At 35.9% G+C, this 19,719-nt stretch overlaps 1 protein-coding gene across 6 annotated transcripts in view; it reads right to left on the bottom strand.

Annotated features, from left to right (window-relative positions):
* Positions 1-321: 321 nt before the first annotated feature.
* Positions 322-19,719, bottom strand: part of CEP170 (centrosomal protein 170) — a 94,152-nt gene continuing 74,754 nt past the window's right edge. For 2 of the 6 annotated variants that reach the window (XM_041477141.1, XM_041477145.1), the window contains 7 exons: positions 18,780-19,014; positions 13,046-13,223; positions 11,454-11,621; positions 11,081-11,169; positions 6,470-6,563; positions 3,626-3,677; positions 322-2,683 (listed from right to left, as the gene is read on the bottom strand). In XM_041477141.1, coding sequence (XP_041333075.1) covers positions 2,400-2,683; positions 3,626-3,677; positions 6,470-6,563; positions 11,081-11,169; positions 11,454-11,621; positions 13,046-13,223; positions 18,780-19,014 — 1,100 coding nt within the window. In that variant the 3' untranslated portion in view covers positions 322-2,399. The remainder of the gene's footprint in view (positions 2,684-3,625; positions 3,678-6,469; positions 6,564-11,080; positions 11,170-11,453; positions 11,622-13,045; positions 13,224-18,779; positions 19,015-19,719) is intronic. The other 4 variants (XM_041477144.1, XM_041477142.1, XM_041477143.1 and 1 more) reach the window with 4 other exon arrangements.

Below are 19,719 nucleotides of genomic sequence, written 5' to 3' on the forward strand. Positions count from 1 at the left end.
TGGCAGGTGCATTAAAACTCACTTTCATTCTACAAAGGGAAACAGAGACACTGTTTGGTGACTGGCATATTGGATTATTTTTGCATCTAGCTTTGCACACAAAATCAATTGAAGTGTGGAAAAGAACCTGAGTATGGGAAAGCGAGCCAATACTGTCAAGCACAGAATAAATGATGCAGTGGTGGCAATAACAGAACTTTTTCTGGAGAGAAGATATTTATGAAAAGAAATGTAATTTCTTTCTTCAGTAAAGGCGAGTTAGTCTGCAGAAAGATTGTGTGAACTTCCCAGCTTCTCAATTATATATTCACACATTTGTAAAGTTCCAGAAACACTTTATTTAAAAATGGAGTTGTAAATGCATATAACAAAATAACATACATAATAAATGTAACAAAAATAAATAAAGAGAACATGTCCATACAAAATAATAACATAGTAATGCAAAATGCTTATTACACAACATAAAGGTAAAAACGCCTGAAATAACACAAACAGAATCTCGTATGAAGAGCCTGCACCTTTAATCCTTCCTAGCCATTTCCTACTTTCCACTTGAATCTGCAGAAAAATTATGTTCCCAAGCATTAAACAAAAGAAGGAATTATGGTGATGGTTTGGTACACTCAGTTTTCAACACTTAGCTCTAGTTTCCACCTATTTTTGCCCTTCTGCACCTTCAAAAAGTTTTCCTGTAGCCTCTGTAAACTAATGTCATCCAGGCTCCCACAGTTAGCTGGAGTAGAGCATATTGAGTCATACATGAAGACTGTTTGCTTTTAATTTTTTTTAAAGAAAATATGAAATCCATTATACAACAGATTAGTGGTTTTGTTTTTACATCTCTACAAAAAAAGTTTTTGCATCTTTATTAACTGGTCCAACTTTCACTGATTTCTGAAAGCCTGTACAATTCAAAAGCGTACAGAAAGTAGGTTTTTTAAAAACAAATCTCATATAGGATTATTGCTGAAATATTAAAGACCATTTCATAAAAGCTGCAAAACTGTATCTTTAACCTTAATATATAGAGACTGATGCAAACATAAGAAAATTCCAGTCTATTAGTTACATTTAACAGAAAAAACATTCCTCCAAATTACAGTGTTCTGGAAATACAAAGTAATTTACTTTAATTTTTTTAATTATTTCCAAATGTTAAGTTACTGGGACAACTGATAAGGAAAATAGGCTTATATAGGAAACTTTAAATAGACTTGCTTTTCAGTGGTATAAGCAAAATGTCCATGTTAGCAGTCGTTGTCCAGAATCCTTTTAAATATGTAAGACAGGGACACCTTCACTATCAAGACTACAGGAAAATATACAGAAACAAATAAAATCATTTGCTTGGGAGTGCATCTATTGATCAAGCAAATCATGACAACTCTATTTCCAAGTTCCCTAACGAAAATTTTACATCTCATGATCATTCCAAACAAACAAAAATTTCTTCTGTAAGTTTACGTTGCATTTGGATTAGTGAGAGTCCATTTGCCTCAATATGCTTTAATATGTCCCACATTGTTATAAATTGTTCAAATTTATTTCCTAGTTAGTTTCAACAAAGATTTGGACAGAAATGAGATATGAAATATTTCTACTTTGATTAACATCAAAAAGACTTTTGAAGAAGATCAAAAAGTGCCAAATAGTCTTTTCAGAAAGTGGATTAAAACACTGTAATGATAATACACGGCCAGTATTATCAGTTTTCTATGTACACCAAAACACTGCTTGCTGTTCAACGATATCGATATGTTCACCTACCACTCCCAGCAAATCTTAGTGCAAACATAATATGTGAACTTATTTGTAAACCCCAAGACAATTTACGCAGCAACAAGGTTACATAAACCACAGAACTGTTTGAGATTTTCCAGTACACGAGAATGAATACTTTGTGAAATCTGTCTTACTTTTGCAGTAATGTGTCATTGTAGTCAAAGATAATGTTTCCTATATAAATCATCTAATTCAGAATCAAACGTAACTGTTCAACAGTTCTGTACAAGCTTTAGAGGAGGAAGTCTGTTCATCAGAGCAGCTTGGCAAAGAGATTTGGGGTTTTCAGTAAATGTTAGACTGCTTACATGGCTTTTAAAAAGAAATAAATCTATTAAGGGAAAACTGCTGATATAATAACTCTTTTGCAAAGCACACAACCACAAAGGGCAAACCTGCCACAATCTGCTTTCCTACACTGGTATCTATGCATATCTTTATGATTTGAAAAGGATTTGTGTGACAATCAAAGCATCACAATTAAAGAAAACTGGTTTAATAAAACAACTGCTGCTTGACCAAGCCTTTTTTTTAATTATAAAAACAAACATTACAAGTTTTCCTTGATTTCTAAACATTCCACATGAAAGGTTTATGTATCAAACACTGAGATGTCACTCACGCAGGGTGGCATCTTCTTCTTCCCCATCTGGGTTAAACCTATTGAAATGTATGCTGAAATCTGCCTCGGATTCAGCATTTTCCAATTCAGCTGCCACAGGGCCGGTGGCAGGACGAGCCCGGGCCTCGGGCTGGCAGATTGGCTGCGCTGCTGAGCGGGGACCTTGGGAAACAGGGCTGGACTTCGGCTTCGGCTGAGCTGGTAAGATGGGGCTGGCGAATCCCAAGTTGCTCAGAGCATCCAGGGTACCATCAGGGTCAATCATGGCATTAATTGCTAAGCAGTCAAGAAAGAAATGACAAGGATAGGGAAGAAGCCATAAAAAACCCGATTATCTGTTACTATAAAAATACGGAAATCCTTATTCACACTTTTATTTTTATGATGACAGATGTGAGTTTTTATGTGTGCTGCCCATGACAAAGAAATTATGTATCCAACATAGATGTAAACTGACACATGTATTCAAAAGCAGTTACATATATTAAAACTTAAGATGAAATGAAACTGCACAAACTAAACATGAACTGATGTGTGGACAGGAAACAGAGATGATAAACCATCTACAATTAGGTTATAGGGACAGAAAGATGGTTTTAATATAAGTGGCTTTTCCCCCGATGTTACCGTTATATAATGCTTTGTTCCACCCCATCCCCAGAAAATAGCCATAGCTGCTGGTTCCATGATTGAATGAAATTTGTACAAAAGAGCAGTCATCTATCCACACAGTGAGGGCAAACTGAAGTACCTAGTACCATTTCATTTTATTATACTATTAATATATGTGTCACATTTAACAGAACTTCTCTTTCTATTTCCAAATATGTACTAACATTTATTACTGATTTGTCTCTAAAGGTGGTTAATGACTTCTCCTGAAAAATTCTTTTCAAAAACACGATTTGCTCTCAGATTAAATCTGAATACTAAAAATAACAAATATAGGAAATTTACAACTAACATAATGATGATAAGCATGGGCCACTAATCCCATATAAAAAGATACGATCACTCTTTTGCTTTAAAAAAAACAGCCATGTTTGTTTATCAAATGTATCAGCAGTTATATGATAATAATGCACATAACTGATATTGTGAATATATTTTAATAAATCACAGTAACTTTTTTCATGTTATACATACACACATATAGATATCGATTAAAAAAATTGAAGCAAGCAACCACAGAAGAGAAAACTGAAAAAAGATTTGTACCTTGCAGCTGCTTCTCAACTCGTTTCAGTTCCTGTAAGATTGATGATATTTCCTAGAAAATAAACAACGATGTTTCATTATCATAGAATCAGAAAAGGTTGGAAGAGACCCTTAAGCTTTTAAGTCTAGCTGTTAACCCCGAATTGACACTATAGCTCTTATACCACTAAACCATCACCCAGTGCCAGATCCAGGTACCTCCTAAACACCTCCAGGGATGGCGACTCCACCACTCCCCTGTGGCAACCTGTTCCTGACCTGACCATTCTAAGAGTGAAAAATATTTTTCTAATATCTAATCTGAATCTTCCCTATCCCAGCTTAAGGCCATGATAGAAAAATAAAGGAAATTTCCATTAAGGAAAAAGAGATCTAAACTTCTTCTCAGGAGTGAACAATCCCCCTCTCAAACCTGTCCAATTGCATTATGCTATTTGGATTGTCCCTCCTGGCATCAAGAACATCTGTGCTGGTGGTGGCCCAGCCACGGGTGGCAGAGCTGGAGGCTGGAGAGCCATGTCCCACTCAGAAAGCCAGAGCCCTCTGCAGTGACTGCCTGCTACCATCCCCGTGGCCTCACTCTGACCCTTGCTCATCTGCCTGTGCCACCTCTGCTCAAGCACAGACACCACAGCTCTGTAGAGAACAGGCAAATTAACAGCAGACCTTGAAAGGGAAGTTACAGGATAAACTCAGTATTAAATGGAACAGAGTCATTTGTAAGGTTGTGAGTCAGACAGTGAGAGGTCTGCATCAAGGTTCTGTCCCCATGAGACCCTGCACAGCACCCCAGTGCTGGGGCCCCAGCACTCTGCCTTACAGATTTTTCTCCACTGTGCTGCACTACTTGCTAACACAGCCACAGCCAGAGCAATGCACCCAGAAACACAGCAATCATTAAATGTACCATATCAAAAGCTGTAGGATCACAGAATAACCTGAGCTGGAAGGGACCCACAAGGATCAATGAGTCCAGCTCCTGGCCCTGCACAGGACACCCCAAGAATCACACCAAGTGCCTGAGAGCATTTTCCAAAGGGTCCTTGAACTCTGGGAGGCTTGGTGCTGTGACCACTTCCCTGAGTAGTTTCCCTGGTTATAGAATTAGCTTATTTATGTTAGTATAAATATGTAAATCCTACAATTGAAGGATCCTACATGGAAGAATAGAGTTAACCCAGCTGCTGAGAAGGGCTGTCAGTGGTATTCTAAAGCTGAGAATTTTCAAAGGCACTGATTTCAGAAAACCATTAATGCATTTCAGAAAGCTGTTCTGTACTCAGTAGTGCGATTTTCATGGGTGGCAAAGAGATTGATTATCTTTACGCAGTCATTATCTTTAAGCAGATTTCACATCTGAGCTGGACATAAATGTTCCAAGGACAAAACAAACATCATTTACAACTGTCCTTTCTTAACTTTTAGTATTCTGTGGTAAATAAAGGCACTGCATTTGAACAACATATTGCTCTGAAAACTAAGCAGAAACTTAAAAATCAGTGCATATACAAAAAAAACATTGAACAACCCATAAACTTTCAATCAGTGTGAGATGCTTTAATAGATGGAAAAAAATTCAGTAAAATGGTGAAATTAAGAATAAATGTACAAGAAACCTTTTTCTTCTTTAAGAGTACCTTAGCCTCCCATATTTAGGGCATTTAGAATATAAAACACTAAATTTGGATCTTGTTCTGGAGAGGGATAAGAGAAACTCCTTATATTACAATATTTATAAAATTAGAAACTTCCAAGAGGAACTTCATTAAATTTCTGAAAAAAACCTAACAAACTATCAGCAAATCTATTAAATTATAATACTGATTTACTAATGATTGCTTTTGATAAATACACAATTCTGCAGAAATTACAGGCCAAGTCTTTTATACTTCCAGGAAAAATCAGTCTGGAGGAGTTTACTGACTGATGATGAGCTAGCAGAGAAGTTCTAGCCAGTTCAATGCCAGAGGAAATGTATTAACATTTGAGCAGGTTTCTCTCCCACAAAAAACCCTGCCTCTGTAAACAGATATTTTTAACAGCAGACTCTGCAGATTGATAATGTAGCTGGGCTCTGCCTGCTGTCTCATGCAAGGATGTTTTTCAAACCCTATGCTCTGTGTTTAGAAGCAGAGGAGAAGTGTACTGAGACACAACATGTGGTCTGTTCCCTCACACTGTCACACAGTCTGGTCTTGAAATGGCCTGAATTAGGCCATAAACCACAGCTGATTTATGCAATTAGGCTATTACATAAAACAGCTGGAGTGCTAGTGGGCAACCTATGGTTACCACTTCCAGACAAAACCAACAGGATTATTTTTCACTGAAAAATCCTTTTATTGCCATGTGTCTATGGATTATTTTCATCACATACATTAAAACACAACAATTTCTCTATATATTAATAATCAGTATTACTAGTGTTAAGTATTACATATTAAGTATTAATGATTAGTAGGTAGAGTAGTTTTTAGACTGTTAACCAAGTTCATTCAAAAGCAATCTAACATTCCAGCTAATGGTTGTTACCTTTTGTTTAACAAACATACTGATGGTCTATTTATCATTTGAATGCCTTTTACTGCATTCTTTATCTGAAAATTTCCCCTGAATAATTACTTGTTTCTTAATGATACAGTAAGAAAGTAATTACTTACTAAGACAGTAAGTCTTGGTAATTATTGAAGATTAGGTTTATTTTACTTTAAAATACTTAGTGTCTAAATAAGGATTTTTAAAGATTTTTGCCCTTATGTCACTGAAAACACCACGTTCTTCTACTGATTACTTAGCCATGAGATGAGCAGTATAATCAGTCCCAGGAAAGGTAACTATTCATACCATGCTTGATGTTTTCACAATAGGAACTTCACTTTCAGCTCGTAACTTGGTTTCAATTTCTTCCCAATTTCTGTCTTTGTCCTTAAATAATATTCTAGAAGAAAGAAATCCAACAGTATGTTTAAATTAGGGAAAAAAGTCCACAAAATAATCTGAAAGATTAAAAAATATGATAGGGGGAAACAGGATAAGGAGTAATAATGAAAATAAAATATAAAAAACTGAAGCCTGACGGACTCTAACCACACAGTTTAAATGTTCAGGGAAGCATACAATTTTCATGATTTTCAGCAAAATCATTATTATTGAGATTAAGATGGCAATTCTGTAGCTAAATACTTGCTTATGGTAGATATACAGACACAGCTGGTTCTTTCCTTCAGCACTGACACATTTCTAAAAAGCCAACTATTTTACTGTAGTGAGAAAATTCCCCATTAATACTGCATTTTTACAATATAAAACAAAATATAAGACAAAGGAATTCAACTTTTACATTTGTATTTCATATTAATAAAAAAGAAAACATTTTAGGAAATTTTAAAAATGCATTTTATAGAAAAAGTTTTCATTGAAAATCTCAATATGTACATTTTATATATATATGTTCTAGTAGTATGAGTATCACTACATGTTTAAAGAAGTGGCTTCTAATTGTAAAACCCCAAAGCATACTGGCAGATTCCCATTTTTCATGTTTTGCTTCCCTGCTTGATAAAATTTTTGTTTTCATTGTCATATAATAAACAGAATTTAAACTTTCTCCATTGGAGCAATTGGAAAAGAAAACGGAAAAAAAAAAGAAATGTGGAGATATTTAAGGTCTGTGAATGACACCATGATGACACGGAATTCTCTAATTGGTATTAATAAGTTAAGAGTTCAAAAACAGCTGCAGTAAAACTGCTAAGCAAACAAACCACAGTGTTTCAAATCATGGTCAAAGAGCAGTATATTTAAAAGAAGCTATTACTGCAACTAGATCTCTGAGGAAATAATTTGTAAATTGGAAATTCATGATACAGTGAATGTCACAAAGACTAAGAATTTCAAGGAAAGCTGTGAGCCTTAGTACTGCATTTCTGTTCACCTTTCGTCAGTAATGTATACCCTATGGGGAATTTAATTTTCCATTATTATCCTGTCAGGAATATCTAATTTTGCAAAATATATACCCTGCCTTATTTTATCAGTATACAGATGTCTGTAACAGACAACTCATCCAGAAGCTGCCTTAACTCTTCTTTGACGTTTTCACTCACTGCTGGTTTGGAATGTATTTATGTCAGAGGTTTCACTGTGAGGAAGTGCTACTTTGATGACAAAATGTCATGGCACAGAGGCAAGTGACTACTTCTGCCAGACTTGGGTGTATTCACGTACAAAGCATCCAAGGAGTAAACATTAATACACACTTTTTCTTCGGGAAAGAATAAATAAGTAAATTAAAAGTAATCAGAACTGCAGTGAAGAAAGCATAGAAACACACTAAGGCATTAACTAGGGTCATCATCTTTTGAAAAAGTTCATCATCAGAGGTCTGGCAAATTTTTCATATGTTTTGGCAGGGAGTGAAAAAGCTTGCAAAGCCATACAGCCTGGATACCATTTCAAATTCAATTTGAAATTCAAATTTCAAATACAATGGAAAATTTAGTACTTGCTTGTCATTGAGGAGTTAAAATACACATAAAAAAAAAAAGAAGAAGATAAAGCAGAGACAATGAAGTCCTTCACAGCATCATAATTTAAAAAAAAGCAACTTCTGGAAATATTTGATTCAGAATACAGACAATCTTATGTAGCTATACTTTCTCTAATATAATAGCATTTATATCACCCTGGAAATCAGCAGGAACATAGGAAATAAGGCTTTATTTAGCAGTAAACAGCACTAGCAAAAAAAAAAAAAAAGCTATTGTGATATTGTGTGATTTTTCATTTACCTTCTTGCCATGTTCTGTTAAAATAATCCTATCCTGATATATGTGATTAGTGTCTTTGCTTCTCTATATGGTGTTTTTATAGCTAATGCTCTTCTCTTCTAAAATTTGAAAGGTTCTCATTTCATTGGTCACTTAATTAAAAAAGAATGGAACAAAATGAAAGCATTAATTAGAAATTTTGAAACTTATTTAAACTATAAAGTGGACAGCCAATTTGTTTTTACTATAAACTGAGGAAGCCTATTTTCTTTTTTACTTCATCTTTATGAACACTTCATTTAGCTATTCTTAACTTCCTGGGTGTTCATGATCGCTGTCTTCTTTGCACTTCCTCTTTCTAATGATATTTTTGAAGTTAAAAGAATATATTTATAAATGCCTGTTGCCTTCTTCTCTAACTTTTCCCTACTTTCTGAGGCAAACCTTACTTGATTGTGCTCAACCCTCATTCTCCTTTCAGTGCACTTTGCAGGACGCCCAGCAAACAGCAGAGGCCAACGGGCAGGACCTCCCTGCTATGACTGCTTTGCTGAGATTTTGCCTGGCTGAAGAGGCACTTGCCTGCTACAAGACAAGCCAATGACACTGCACTCACATTGCAGAGCACTGATAAAACTGCAGATCTTCTCACCATAAAACCTACTTAGCTCTTCCCTTCACAATCTCCGAAAACTCCTGCAAACTCATTGTAACATATAAAAAGCACATGCTTCTCTTAGGTAGAGAATGGATGGAGAGAAGCCCTGGAGAGAAGAGGTTGGGGGTGCTGGTGGGTGAGGCTGGACATGACCCAGCCCAGAAACCCAACTGTATCCTGAGCTGCACCAAACAGAGAGTGGCCAGCAGGGCAAGGGAGGGGTTCTGCCCCTCTGCTCTGGTGAGACCCCACCTGCAGTGCTTCATCCAGCTCTGGAGTTCACAAGATAAGAAGGATATGGACCTTTTGGAGTGAGTCCAGAGAACAGCCATGAAGATGATCAGAGGGCTGGAGCACCTATTTTATGAAGACATTGTAACTATTCTGGGCAGAAATTTTAACTGGCTTGATTCCAGAAAAAGGAATGGCAGCACATCAGTTGGCTGAACTCATGTATTTCAAAACAAAGCTAAGGTAAAAATCTGTAATAGGTAGTCCCTAAAAACAATATTAAAAGTAGTGCTGTTTTTCTGATTCAAAATATTAATGAAATTATGAATAACATGGTATTTTTCTAACCCATTCAGAGGAAAAGAAAGTTTTGAACACAGCCCTGGGGAAAAGGCTAAATAATTCCTTATTTATGGAAGCTTACTGCATTTTTATAGAAAAAAGTCATTCCCCTTTCTTTAAGTATGTATAAAATAGGTACGCTTGTATTTATACCATACATGAGCATATTATTATTACATTCATTAGTAGCTGACCTGCATTTTATGATCAGCAAATTAATCAGAAATGTGCAAGACCGGGATTTAACATTACCTGTTAATCACCAATAAAAAACCCACACAAAATTCCTTAGAATGGGATAATTAAAATGAGTTACAGGCTTCTAAATAATTGAGTCTTCACTTGGTGATAGTCTTCCTATTAGAAATAAGAGGACTAGAAAATGGCAGTTAACCTACAGTTTTAACCAATTTATATAGATCATTATTTTTCTTCTTGATTTCTATGGTCAAATCTTTTTTGGTAATCCCATGAGAATACAATCTTCAGATATATTAGTATTTTGCTGCTTTTACTGGTTACATCAACCTATTCTGACATAAATTTTTGTTGTTTAATCTGTCACTCATCTAATATTCCAATATCTGACGCTTCCTAAGCAAACCAATCAATTACAGACCTAATATTTTCTCACATTCACAAAATTATGCATTAAGTTCAGCCAAAAGACTTCCTTATTTTTAATGTTCTCTATTTTTAAGTTATTAACTGCACAAAGACATGAAGAAGAACATAAATACACAATCCTGAACTTTGTATTAAGAATTTTGTTTTACTCTTGTCAACCAAAGTGGTCACCAACTGATTGTAGACTCACAATATATTCAAGTTAAATGGAACTGTCAATACAGCAGCATGTTACCATTTCTGATGTCTACACTTGCTCTTAGCTACTATGACATCTTACGAAGGATTTTAACTATTTAAGCAGGAATTTTCACATTGTCTCCAGAGCAAGAAGTTTTTCAGAAGGATTTACTGAAACGGCTCTTCTCTGTCCAATTTGTTTTTTCTTCCTAAAATGCAAAATCCCTACAACAAAATTGGCAAACCTGCAGGGACCAATTTTAGAGTTCAGCAACATTTTAATCTTAACTTTTAAGGAAGGGAGTTTTACAAGACTTGCACAGAGGTTGTGTAGATTTTGCACAGTATTGCAAATCGGGAAGAGCTTATGTTGGAAGAGCTCCTCTGCTGGATGTTGTTCTGTCCATGTAAACTTTCCTGATATTTCTCTTCACATAAAGTGAAATAAACAGAAGGAATAATGCAAAAAGTATTCATTCCAAATCCTTCTAAATGCTAAAAATGCCATGGGTAACAGTGCTTTTTTAGAAGACAAGTTTCTACTACGTACATTTCCTCTGTGACTATTACATACATTTTTTTTTACTGCTGGGAATGTTGATGGGAACAGACATTTTTCAGCAATAACAGCAATTTTTAACAACCTACCTGATTTTGCCAGCTGTTTTGTCTATGGATTGTCTTATCTTGCGAGAAAACTGGAAGACTGAGGACAACAGCAAACTGTCCCCCATAACCTGCCGTAAGTTTTTAATAAAAAAGGATATTATTAGTTTAATAGTAGCAACTCCATATATTTTGGTATCTTTAACTATAAAAAAATCTTACTTTTGTTTTAGATAGCATCATATACAATGATACTTGAACATTTTGCCAATAAAATAATACATTTTTTTTCAAATATTTATGCCACCTGCTAGAGGTAGGAGAGACAGGATAATATCTAGAATATTAAGTGGGGAGATAATTGTAAAAGCTTAAAATTGACACATTCTTAGAGAGAATCCTGTTGTGTGCTCACTTCATCTCTGCTCCAAGTCCTTCTGCGGGTAATTGTTGGGGGATCGAGGGCCTCTGTCAGCTGAGGTCTGGCATCACTAGGCCGACCATTCCCTTCCGGGGCTTTCGCATGCACTATTGGAGGGATTTTTCTAAAATTGAGACTTTCATCAAATACTCGGTCCACCAACTGCAGGATAAAAGAAAAATGAAGTTCATGAAATCTACTGGATACATCCAATAATCAGATTACTGGGGTTTTTTCTCCTGAAACAGTTTCTAAGATGCTTATCAAATAATAATTGTTCTGTTGTTTTCTATAGTATAAAATGATGCATCTCTTGTGTAAAAATATCTTGTACAAATGAACAAGATTTGGGGTTTTTTCTAAATACTAGACATACAATTTAGACTACCCCACTGAAATTTTGCTTATGGGCAGGTAACATAATAGCTACCTATAAACTGGTACTGAATAACTAATTCCTTTGATTAATGGAACATATCTGTGGAATTGAGAAGAGTACTCCGAGATTCAGGGTTTTTTTTTTTCCAAATAAGTCATAGTGTTACAGAAAGACCTACACTACCAAAAGGAGATACTGCCACCTGCAGTATGTACACAATGCATCGTATTTTTTGAAGAAGAAAATAATTATTTAATGATTAAAAAAATTGGAGTGGTCTAATTGGATCTGAGAAAAAGCACATTTTAGGTCTTTAAAGTTTAGCCACAGTCTATGAGAATTAAACCCGAAATCTATGTGAGTGCATTTATAATTTTTCTGAGTACCCAGCTCACAGATTTCTTATTGCTGTTTATATCTTTTTTTCCACAGAAAAAGACAGTATTAAACTAACCACAGTAAACTAGTGTATTAACCAAAATTTGTGCACACAAAAATGAATAAAACACATTTTGAAAGGAATACTATGAAGAAAAAAATGCATTAAACATTTACAACACATTACTATGGTGAACTGTAACATGGTAGAAAGTGATGATTTAAATTCAGATTAACATGTTTACCAGCATTAGACCTGTGATGGTTACTAGAACACGTTAGTCAATATATTCTTAGAACAGCACACCAGAGGTAGGCAAAGAAAATAGGAATTATTAGAAGCATAAAGCAAATTTACTTCAAGGCAGTTTTTGACAATGTTATTAAGAAAGAAAATCTGAAGTTAACTGATAGTACCTAAGTATTTCAGTGTTCAGAAGATGAAAGTTTTTTGTCACCTGTGAAAAGAGGGACTTTTTTGTTTTTAATAGCTAAGCAAAGAATTAAATGTATACATTTATATATAGTTGTGCATACACACTAGTATCTTTAAATGCACTTAGATACCATCCAACAGTATCTAAGGCTACAGACAAGCAAAAAACAAAGAACTATCTTATCCTATGTTTTGTGGAAAAAAAGAGACAGACAGATAGTATGCATCCTTTTGACAAGCTGTGTTCACAAAATGACTTCTGGGTTGTTGGTTGAAATGTAAAGGAATTTCAAATAAAAAAAAATGTTGAGATCATGCACACGGGTTGAGTGGAAGTAACTAAAAAGGCTATGCAAAATGCTAAAAGCAAAAGAAATAAAGAAAAGGAAGAACCTTATGCATTTCTCCATGAAGATCTCCTACCTCTTCTCTAGTGTCTATGGCAGAGCCAGGGGTGGTGGCAGCAGTGCTTACTGTGGTACTGGGGGCAGTGCCTGATGAAGTCACTGAATCTATCTCTCCTGCTACATCGTTGATTTCCCGTGCGATGAGAGCCAGATCTTGACTGATCCTGGTAATAAAGAGAGTGTTACATTCACTCCTACAAATACTTTTGGGCCAGTAGAGCCCAGTCTGCAGCCTTTGAGGTTTTAAGTTCTAGTTCCTGATAACCATGCTATGAAAACCTGCATGCCTTTTCAAACAGGAAGATTATTTGTAGAACCATAAAAGCAAATTTTGACTGAAGCTTTTAATAGCATGCCTTTCTAGAGGAAGAAGGTGAAAGGTGATCTCAAAAGACAGAATATCCTTGTTTTCTTCCTAGGATTCAGGCAGATGAGTGCAACCTGCAGTATATCCAACACAGAGGATGCACAGAGGAAATACTCTGAAAATCCTGCACAGATGTATAACTGGCAGTACGTCTGACAAGGCAGTAAATCCGAAATGTTCAGAAACCATTTAATTTGTACCTTAGTTTCCTAACTAAAAAAAAATGTTTTCAGGACTTCTGATTTTCTGGCAGCTCCACACCTTGCTCAGATCAAGCTGCTTATGAGTCTCAAATTCCAGACCAATACCCTAAATCCCCAAATGTAATCAAGACAAATCTTTCAGTGGCAAAAATACAACATACCTTTAAAACCCTGGATATGATAGCATTACAAATATACAGCTGAATTCTCAGCCAAAGAGTCCTTTTATTTGCTTCTGATTCACGGCATCAAAAAATCAGCTTTGCTCTGGCTTGCTCTGCTTGTGCTACTCCTCCCCAGGACACCCCACGAGAAGAAGGGAACAAAACAAAAACCTCCACAAAGCAAAAGCTAAAAGCCATAATTAACTATGGCACCCTGAATCTCCAGCTTGGATCACAGATTTGAGAAGAGGAGACTGCAAAGTGATCCCCTTTCACACTTCTGCCTGACAGCACTGAAGGCACAGAGGCTGACAGTGCCACTCTGTGCCACCAAGGACTCGGTGACACACAGCGCTCGCCACTCAGGTGGAAGGAGGTGCACAGCCATGAGACAGTGACACACCCTGGGCTCCACAGAGATTGATTGTTCAAGGTGTTCCTTCTGCTCTTAATTTTCACTTTGTCTTCAAGTCAAAAACAATGGACACCACTGGCCTAGTGATAGCTTAAGACCAAGTGAACAGAATTTCTAGTAGAAAGGCAAACGTAACTAGAGAAATTTCCAGCCAAATTCCAGCACTGGATTTTGTGGCTAATCATCAGCAATCCACAAGAAAGTGCAACTTTGTGCAGCTTATATACACATATAACTGGAAGAAGGCTGTATACAAATACGTGGCAATTTACACATGCCATTCAAAGTCCAATATTCTTAGTAGTAGATACACTAAAACAGCTACTTCCTTTGCGTCATACAATCATTTAACTTTTTTCATAAATAGAGAAGTTGCTACTATTCACATTTGATTTTCTGGGACAAATTCTGGTACTTAATGAGTAGTTGTGAAGAAAATAAAACCAGGAGACTTCAATTATCAGCAAATTTTTCAGAAGAGAAATGTCATTAAACACCCTAACTAAAAGTAGCATCAATTAATGAAGACTTAACTCTTCACAGAAATCAGCAATGCTTCAACATGACAAAACCACTTCATTTGAGTTCCTACCAAGAAATCAAAATTGCATAAAGTTTCAGATCTCTATATAAAAATTAATTCAAATGAATCCCAGAAGTACCAGGACAAACAACTCTAACACTGCAGATGGCAAGCCACAGATAATTACCACAGTCAAATATCAGTCATGTGAACAAAATCTGGAATCATTTTCTCTGTGAAAGTAGGCTATAGTCCAGTACCCAATTACATTCCTGTATAGAAACAACATAGAGCAGTAAACGAGAAGCACTGTGAAAAAGAATATTAGAAACCGGCTGTGAGCTGAGCCTGACTTATGAAGTTTTCAAGTAATTCTACATTAACTTTCAGAAACAGAAATTTTTGCTTAAGTATAAGGAGTATATTTTGTGTAATCACGGACAAGAGACGTAGGCTCTAGGTGCACCCTATTTAATCTACTACAACTGTAGGCTGCCTTGCAGATCTCTACTGCTTCCTAGCAAGCATACAAGACAAATCAATTCACAGAGGCAAAACTAATAAACCTCAAATTCCCTAAATCCCTCAACCCACTCTAGGAAATACTGCTTTAGATTCACTTGGTGAGCAGATTCAGGCAGCTACACAGCTACACAGGGAACAGACTCAGTTTCCAACACTAGGATAAGGTGAGAATACAGGGCTTGAGATGGAGAGAGCATGACCACTTTTTTCAAAAGCCTGGAACTCTAGTTCTTACTTACCTGCAGTGAAAGAATGCCCAGTGTTAGAAAAAACCACAAGGAAATAGGAATACTTCTATGACATCTGCAATAGTGCCAAACTACTGGACTATTTTTATGCTTAGTCTACTATGTTTCATTTCCTATACTAAGTCAGTGGATTTTGTAACAATACTTTAACATCCTTAAATAAAATATTTGTGAGGTTCCCATTATTCCAAGGGTGCAAATTCTCTCCATGTCAATGTGGCTTCAAATCAAGTTTAATTATTCCAGGAACTTTCTCTAAACACCTCTTACAAATTTTCAGTTTTATTGACATCTGTAAATTGTGCAAACTAGGTCAGTCATGGAGTTATTAAAACACAGAATGATGGTAACACAGATGAAATTAAATGTTTGCTATACAGTTTCTACACTACTTTCTGCTACACATGTATTTTATGAAAGGCTTATCCTTACAATCTAATCAGCTATTCAACAAAAAAATAAATCAACTCATTTTAATGAGAGCATATAACCATCTTAATTTTTTAAAACTCTAAATAGAGTTGAAGGGATCCTGAACACAGAGGCTGGACTGATGGCTGGGATGGAAAAAAACAAAACAGGGTAGGCAATAATAGAGCCTGTGGTTAGCAAGGAAATAGGAGCAGAGACAAAAAGTATCTTATGGAGGACAGAAGTTAAAATTAAAGCCAGGGAGCAAAAATGTGAATCGCTACAAAGATATGGAGACACAGAAAGGATGAACTAGTGACCTACAGCAAATGCTCTCAGCAGAGGCTAAAACTGGTATTGGAAGCAGTGACAACAGACGACAGTAACCTGGAATTTCTCAGATGCTAAATATTATATTTCTTTACTTTAAATAAGGTCATTTAATGCAGGTTGTGTAAAATCTCTATATAAACCTAAAAATTTGGCAGTACTGATTTGAGCCTCTCAGCACTTCAACTGAAAATAAAGCTGAAGAGGTAGGATAAGTACACAGCCTTTAAAACAAATTTTAAAGCCAATACATCAGTGTAGGAAAGGGTAAGAATCCCAAGGGAAGAAGAAAAACCTGCTAGCCTAACCACCAAATAAATTTAGACTGAATCATCAATTATGTCAATCTCTCTTAGATGGGCAAAACATATCAAAAAGTTTCACTGAAGTAGACGTTCAGCAGTACTATTTATCAGGAGGAACTAATATGCTATGGCTATCTATTTTTCCTATATACACACAGTCCTTCCTATAACCATCTCTAACTTTAGACTTCTGAAAAGAAAGAGATGTTCTGGGAAGATTATTTTGAAAATGTTTATTTCATTATTTGTCCAGATACTATGAGACTCCCTTAGGTATCTTCTGTGTGTCTCTCAGGTCTCTACATCTTCCCTTTGCACAGATCACAACAGAAAAATAAATGTAGAAAAATATTACCAAAATCAGGAAGCAAAAAATAAATAATCACACTAAGCAAAACACTCCCACAGTAGTAAGAAAATACTCCACACTATTAAAATTCATCTTAAAAGGAAAACATATTTCCTGTTTAGGCTTCCCAATTAGGTTCTGTGAAAATCTTTGGAACCTGAACACTGACTTCTAAGTATTAAATAACATTTACATGCTTGTGCAAGCTCTCTGAAGTTTTCACTGCCTGGGTGTTGCATGATATGGCAATAACTGGTTACCAGAATGTGCAAGTAACTTTTCCTTGGTACGCCTGAAGCAGAGTAGTGCCAGCAATAACAGAGGTATCGATATACTAATCTCATGGGCTTGCAACAAAAAAAAACCAAAACAAAACAAAAAAAAAGTTCCTTTTTGGTGAATATGCATTACTTAAATCAGAAAGTACCTAACATGAAATAATGTCCTGATAAATCAAAAATTAAAATGAGAACATGGTCTCTCAAATTCCAAAGCTTACTTTTTTCTCTCCCTGTCACCTGTGATCTCAATATGTAAAGGTAGTACAAAATCACATACACTTCAGCCTCAGGAAATACACAGAATACCTCTGAAAGTCCCAATAATGCAACTGAAACTTCATCTTCTGGGATTTGGCTATCATAAATCAGAAGCTACTATCATTTTCCACTAAAAAGGGATGTGCTGGTGATGTGAGTGTTCTGTCTGCCAGTCTCTCATAAGAAGAATTTTAAGTAACCCATTCAGTTAGTGAAGGAAAGCAGTAAGGAGTGATAGAGAAAATTCATTATCTCTCTTTGTCTGCTATGAGCCCCTGTACAAGTGGCTGGGTACAAACTCTGTTATTTTAGGAGCACTCCTTTCAAACCAACCTTGCTATCTCTTCCCGGTGGGCAGTCCAGTCACGAATGTAGTCTTCCTGCTCCTTTATCCTGTGCTTGAATGTGTTGCTGCTTTGAGCTGCTGTCCCAGCGCTCTGCAGTCGCGCGGTTTTCAGGGCTGGAGAGGTACGCAGACGGGCATGTTTAGGGGAATTACGGTTTGATCCGAATTCATCTTCTGAGGTGGAAGCATAATCTGTAGGAAAGCGCCTCCATCTTGCACTTACTAAATTAGTTTAATTATTAAAAGAGAATTATTATGGCATCTTTAATAAGAAAAAACAGCATTACTTCAGCAACATCACAAAAATACACAGCTATTTATTATCCATCCCCAGGTACCTCACAAAAGGTTTATTTACTACGTCTTTAAAAGAAAGCTACGGAATTTGTGTTAAATAAAAAAATATTGATTAATAAAAACATAAAACTAATGCTCTTTGTATAGTGATGAGTAAAAAAAACAAAAAAAAAAAAAAAAAACAAAACAAAACAAAATAAAAAAAAAAAAAGTTCCTTTTTGGTGAATACGCATTACTTAAATCAGAAAGTACCTAACATGAAATAATGTCCTGATAAATCAAAAATTAAAATGAGAACATGGTCTCTCAAATTCCAAAGCTTACTTTTTTCTCTCCCTGTCACCTGTGATCTCAATATGTAAAGGTAGTACAAAATCACATACACTTCAGCCTCAGGAAATACACAGAATACCTCTGAAAGTCCCAATAATGCAACTGAAACTTCATCTTCTGGGATTTGGCTATCATAAATCAGAAGCTACTATCATTTTCCACTAAAAAGGGATGTGCTGGTGATGTGAGTGTTCTGTCTGCCAGTCTCTCATAAGAAGAATTTTAAGTAACCCATTCAGTTAGTGAAGGAAAGCAGTAAGGAGTGATAGAGAAAATTCATTATCTCTCTTTGTCTGCTATGAGCCCCTGTACAAGTGACTGGGTACAAACTCTGTTATTTTAGGAGCACTCCTTTCAAACCAACCTTGCTATCTCTTCCCGGTGGGCAGTCCAGTCACGAATGTAGTCTTCCTGCTCCTTTATCCTGTGCTTGAATGTGTTGCTGCTTTGAGCTGCTGTCCCAGCGCTCTGCAGTCGCGCGGTTTTCAGGGCTGGAGAGGTACGCAGACGGGCATGTTTAGGGGAATTACGGTTTGATCCGAATTCATCTTCTGAGGTGGAAGCATAATCTGTAGGAAAGCGCCTCCATCTTGCACTTACTAAATTAGTTTAATTATTAAAAGAGAATTATTATGGCATCTTTAATAAGAAAAAACAGCATTACTTCAGCAACATCACAAAAATACACAGCTATTTATTATCCATCCCCAGGTACCTCACAAAAGGTTTATTTACTACGTCTTTAAAAGAAAGCTACGGAATTTGTGTTAAATAAAAAAATATTGATTAATAAAAACATAAAACTAATGCTCTTTGTATAGTGATGAGTAAAGTAAGATATAAAAGCCAGTGATTGTATATGAGCTCAGAAAAACTGTATTACAAAACAAGGGCCCAATTCATTAGCATTTAAGTATATAGTCAGATTGCACTTTTTCTGCAGATTTTTTTCCCAAATTTCATTCAAGGTTTATGTGAAAAGAAAATGAAGAGATATTAAGGAGGGATGGAGCTGGCACCAAGCCTGGAATGCACACTTACATAAGGAAAGCACAAAATTCCTAGATGATGTGTAGGTCTTTTCTAACCGTAATGAGTCTATGCTTATGTGTTTAGTACAGAAAAAGAATATGTAAAATTAATATTCTGTTATGCAAATCTGCAGCACATCCATAAGAAAAGCAGCCTCAGAGAAAGAAGTGTATATATATTCTGACATGCAGCACATAAAGCATTATACAGCCATGTTGCTGAGGACAGCCTCAAGTACAGGAGAACTGGAACTAAGTAGGAGGCTCTTGTCC

Source organism: Pyrgilauda ruficollis, unplaced genomic scaffold (genome assembly GCF_017590135.1).
Source record: "Pyrgilauda ruficollis isolate IOZ18807 unplaced genomic scaffold, ASM1759013v1 scaffold4, whole genome shotgun sequence".
Classification (NCBI taxonomy): Eukaryota; Metazoa; Chordata; class Aves; order Passeriformes; family Passeridae; genus Pyrgilauda; species Pyrgilauda ruficollis.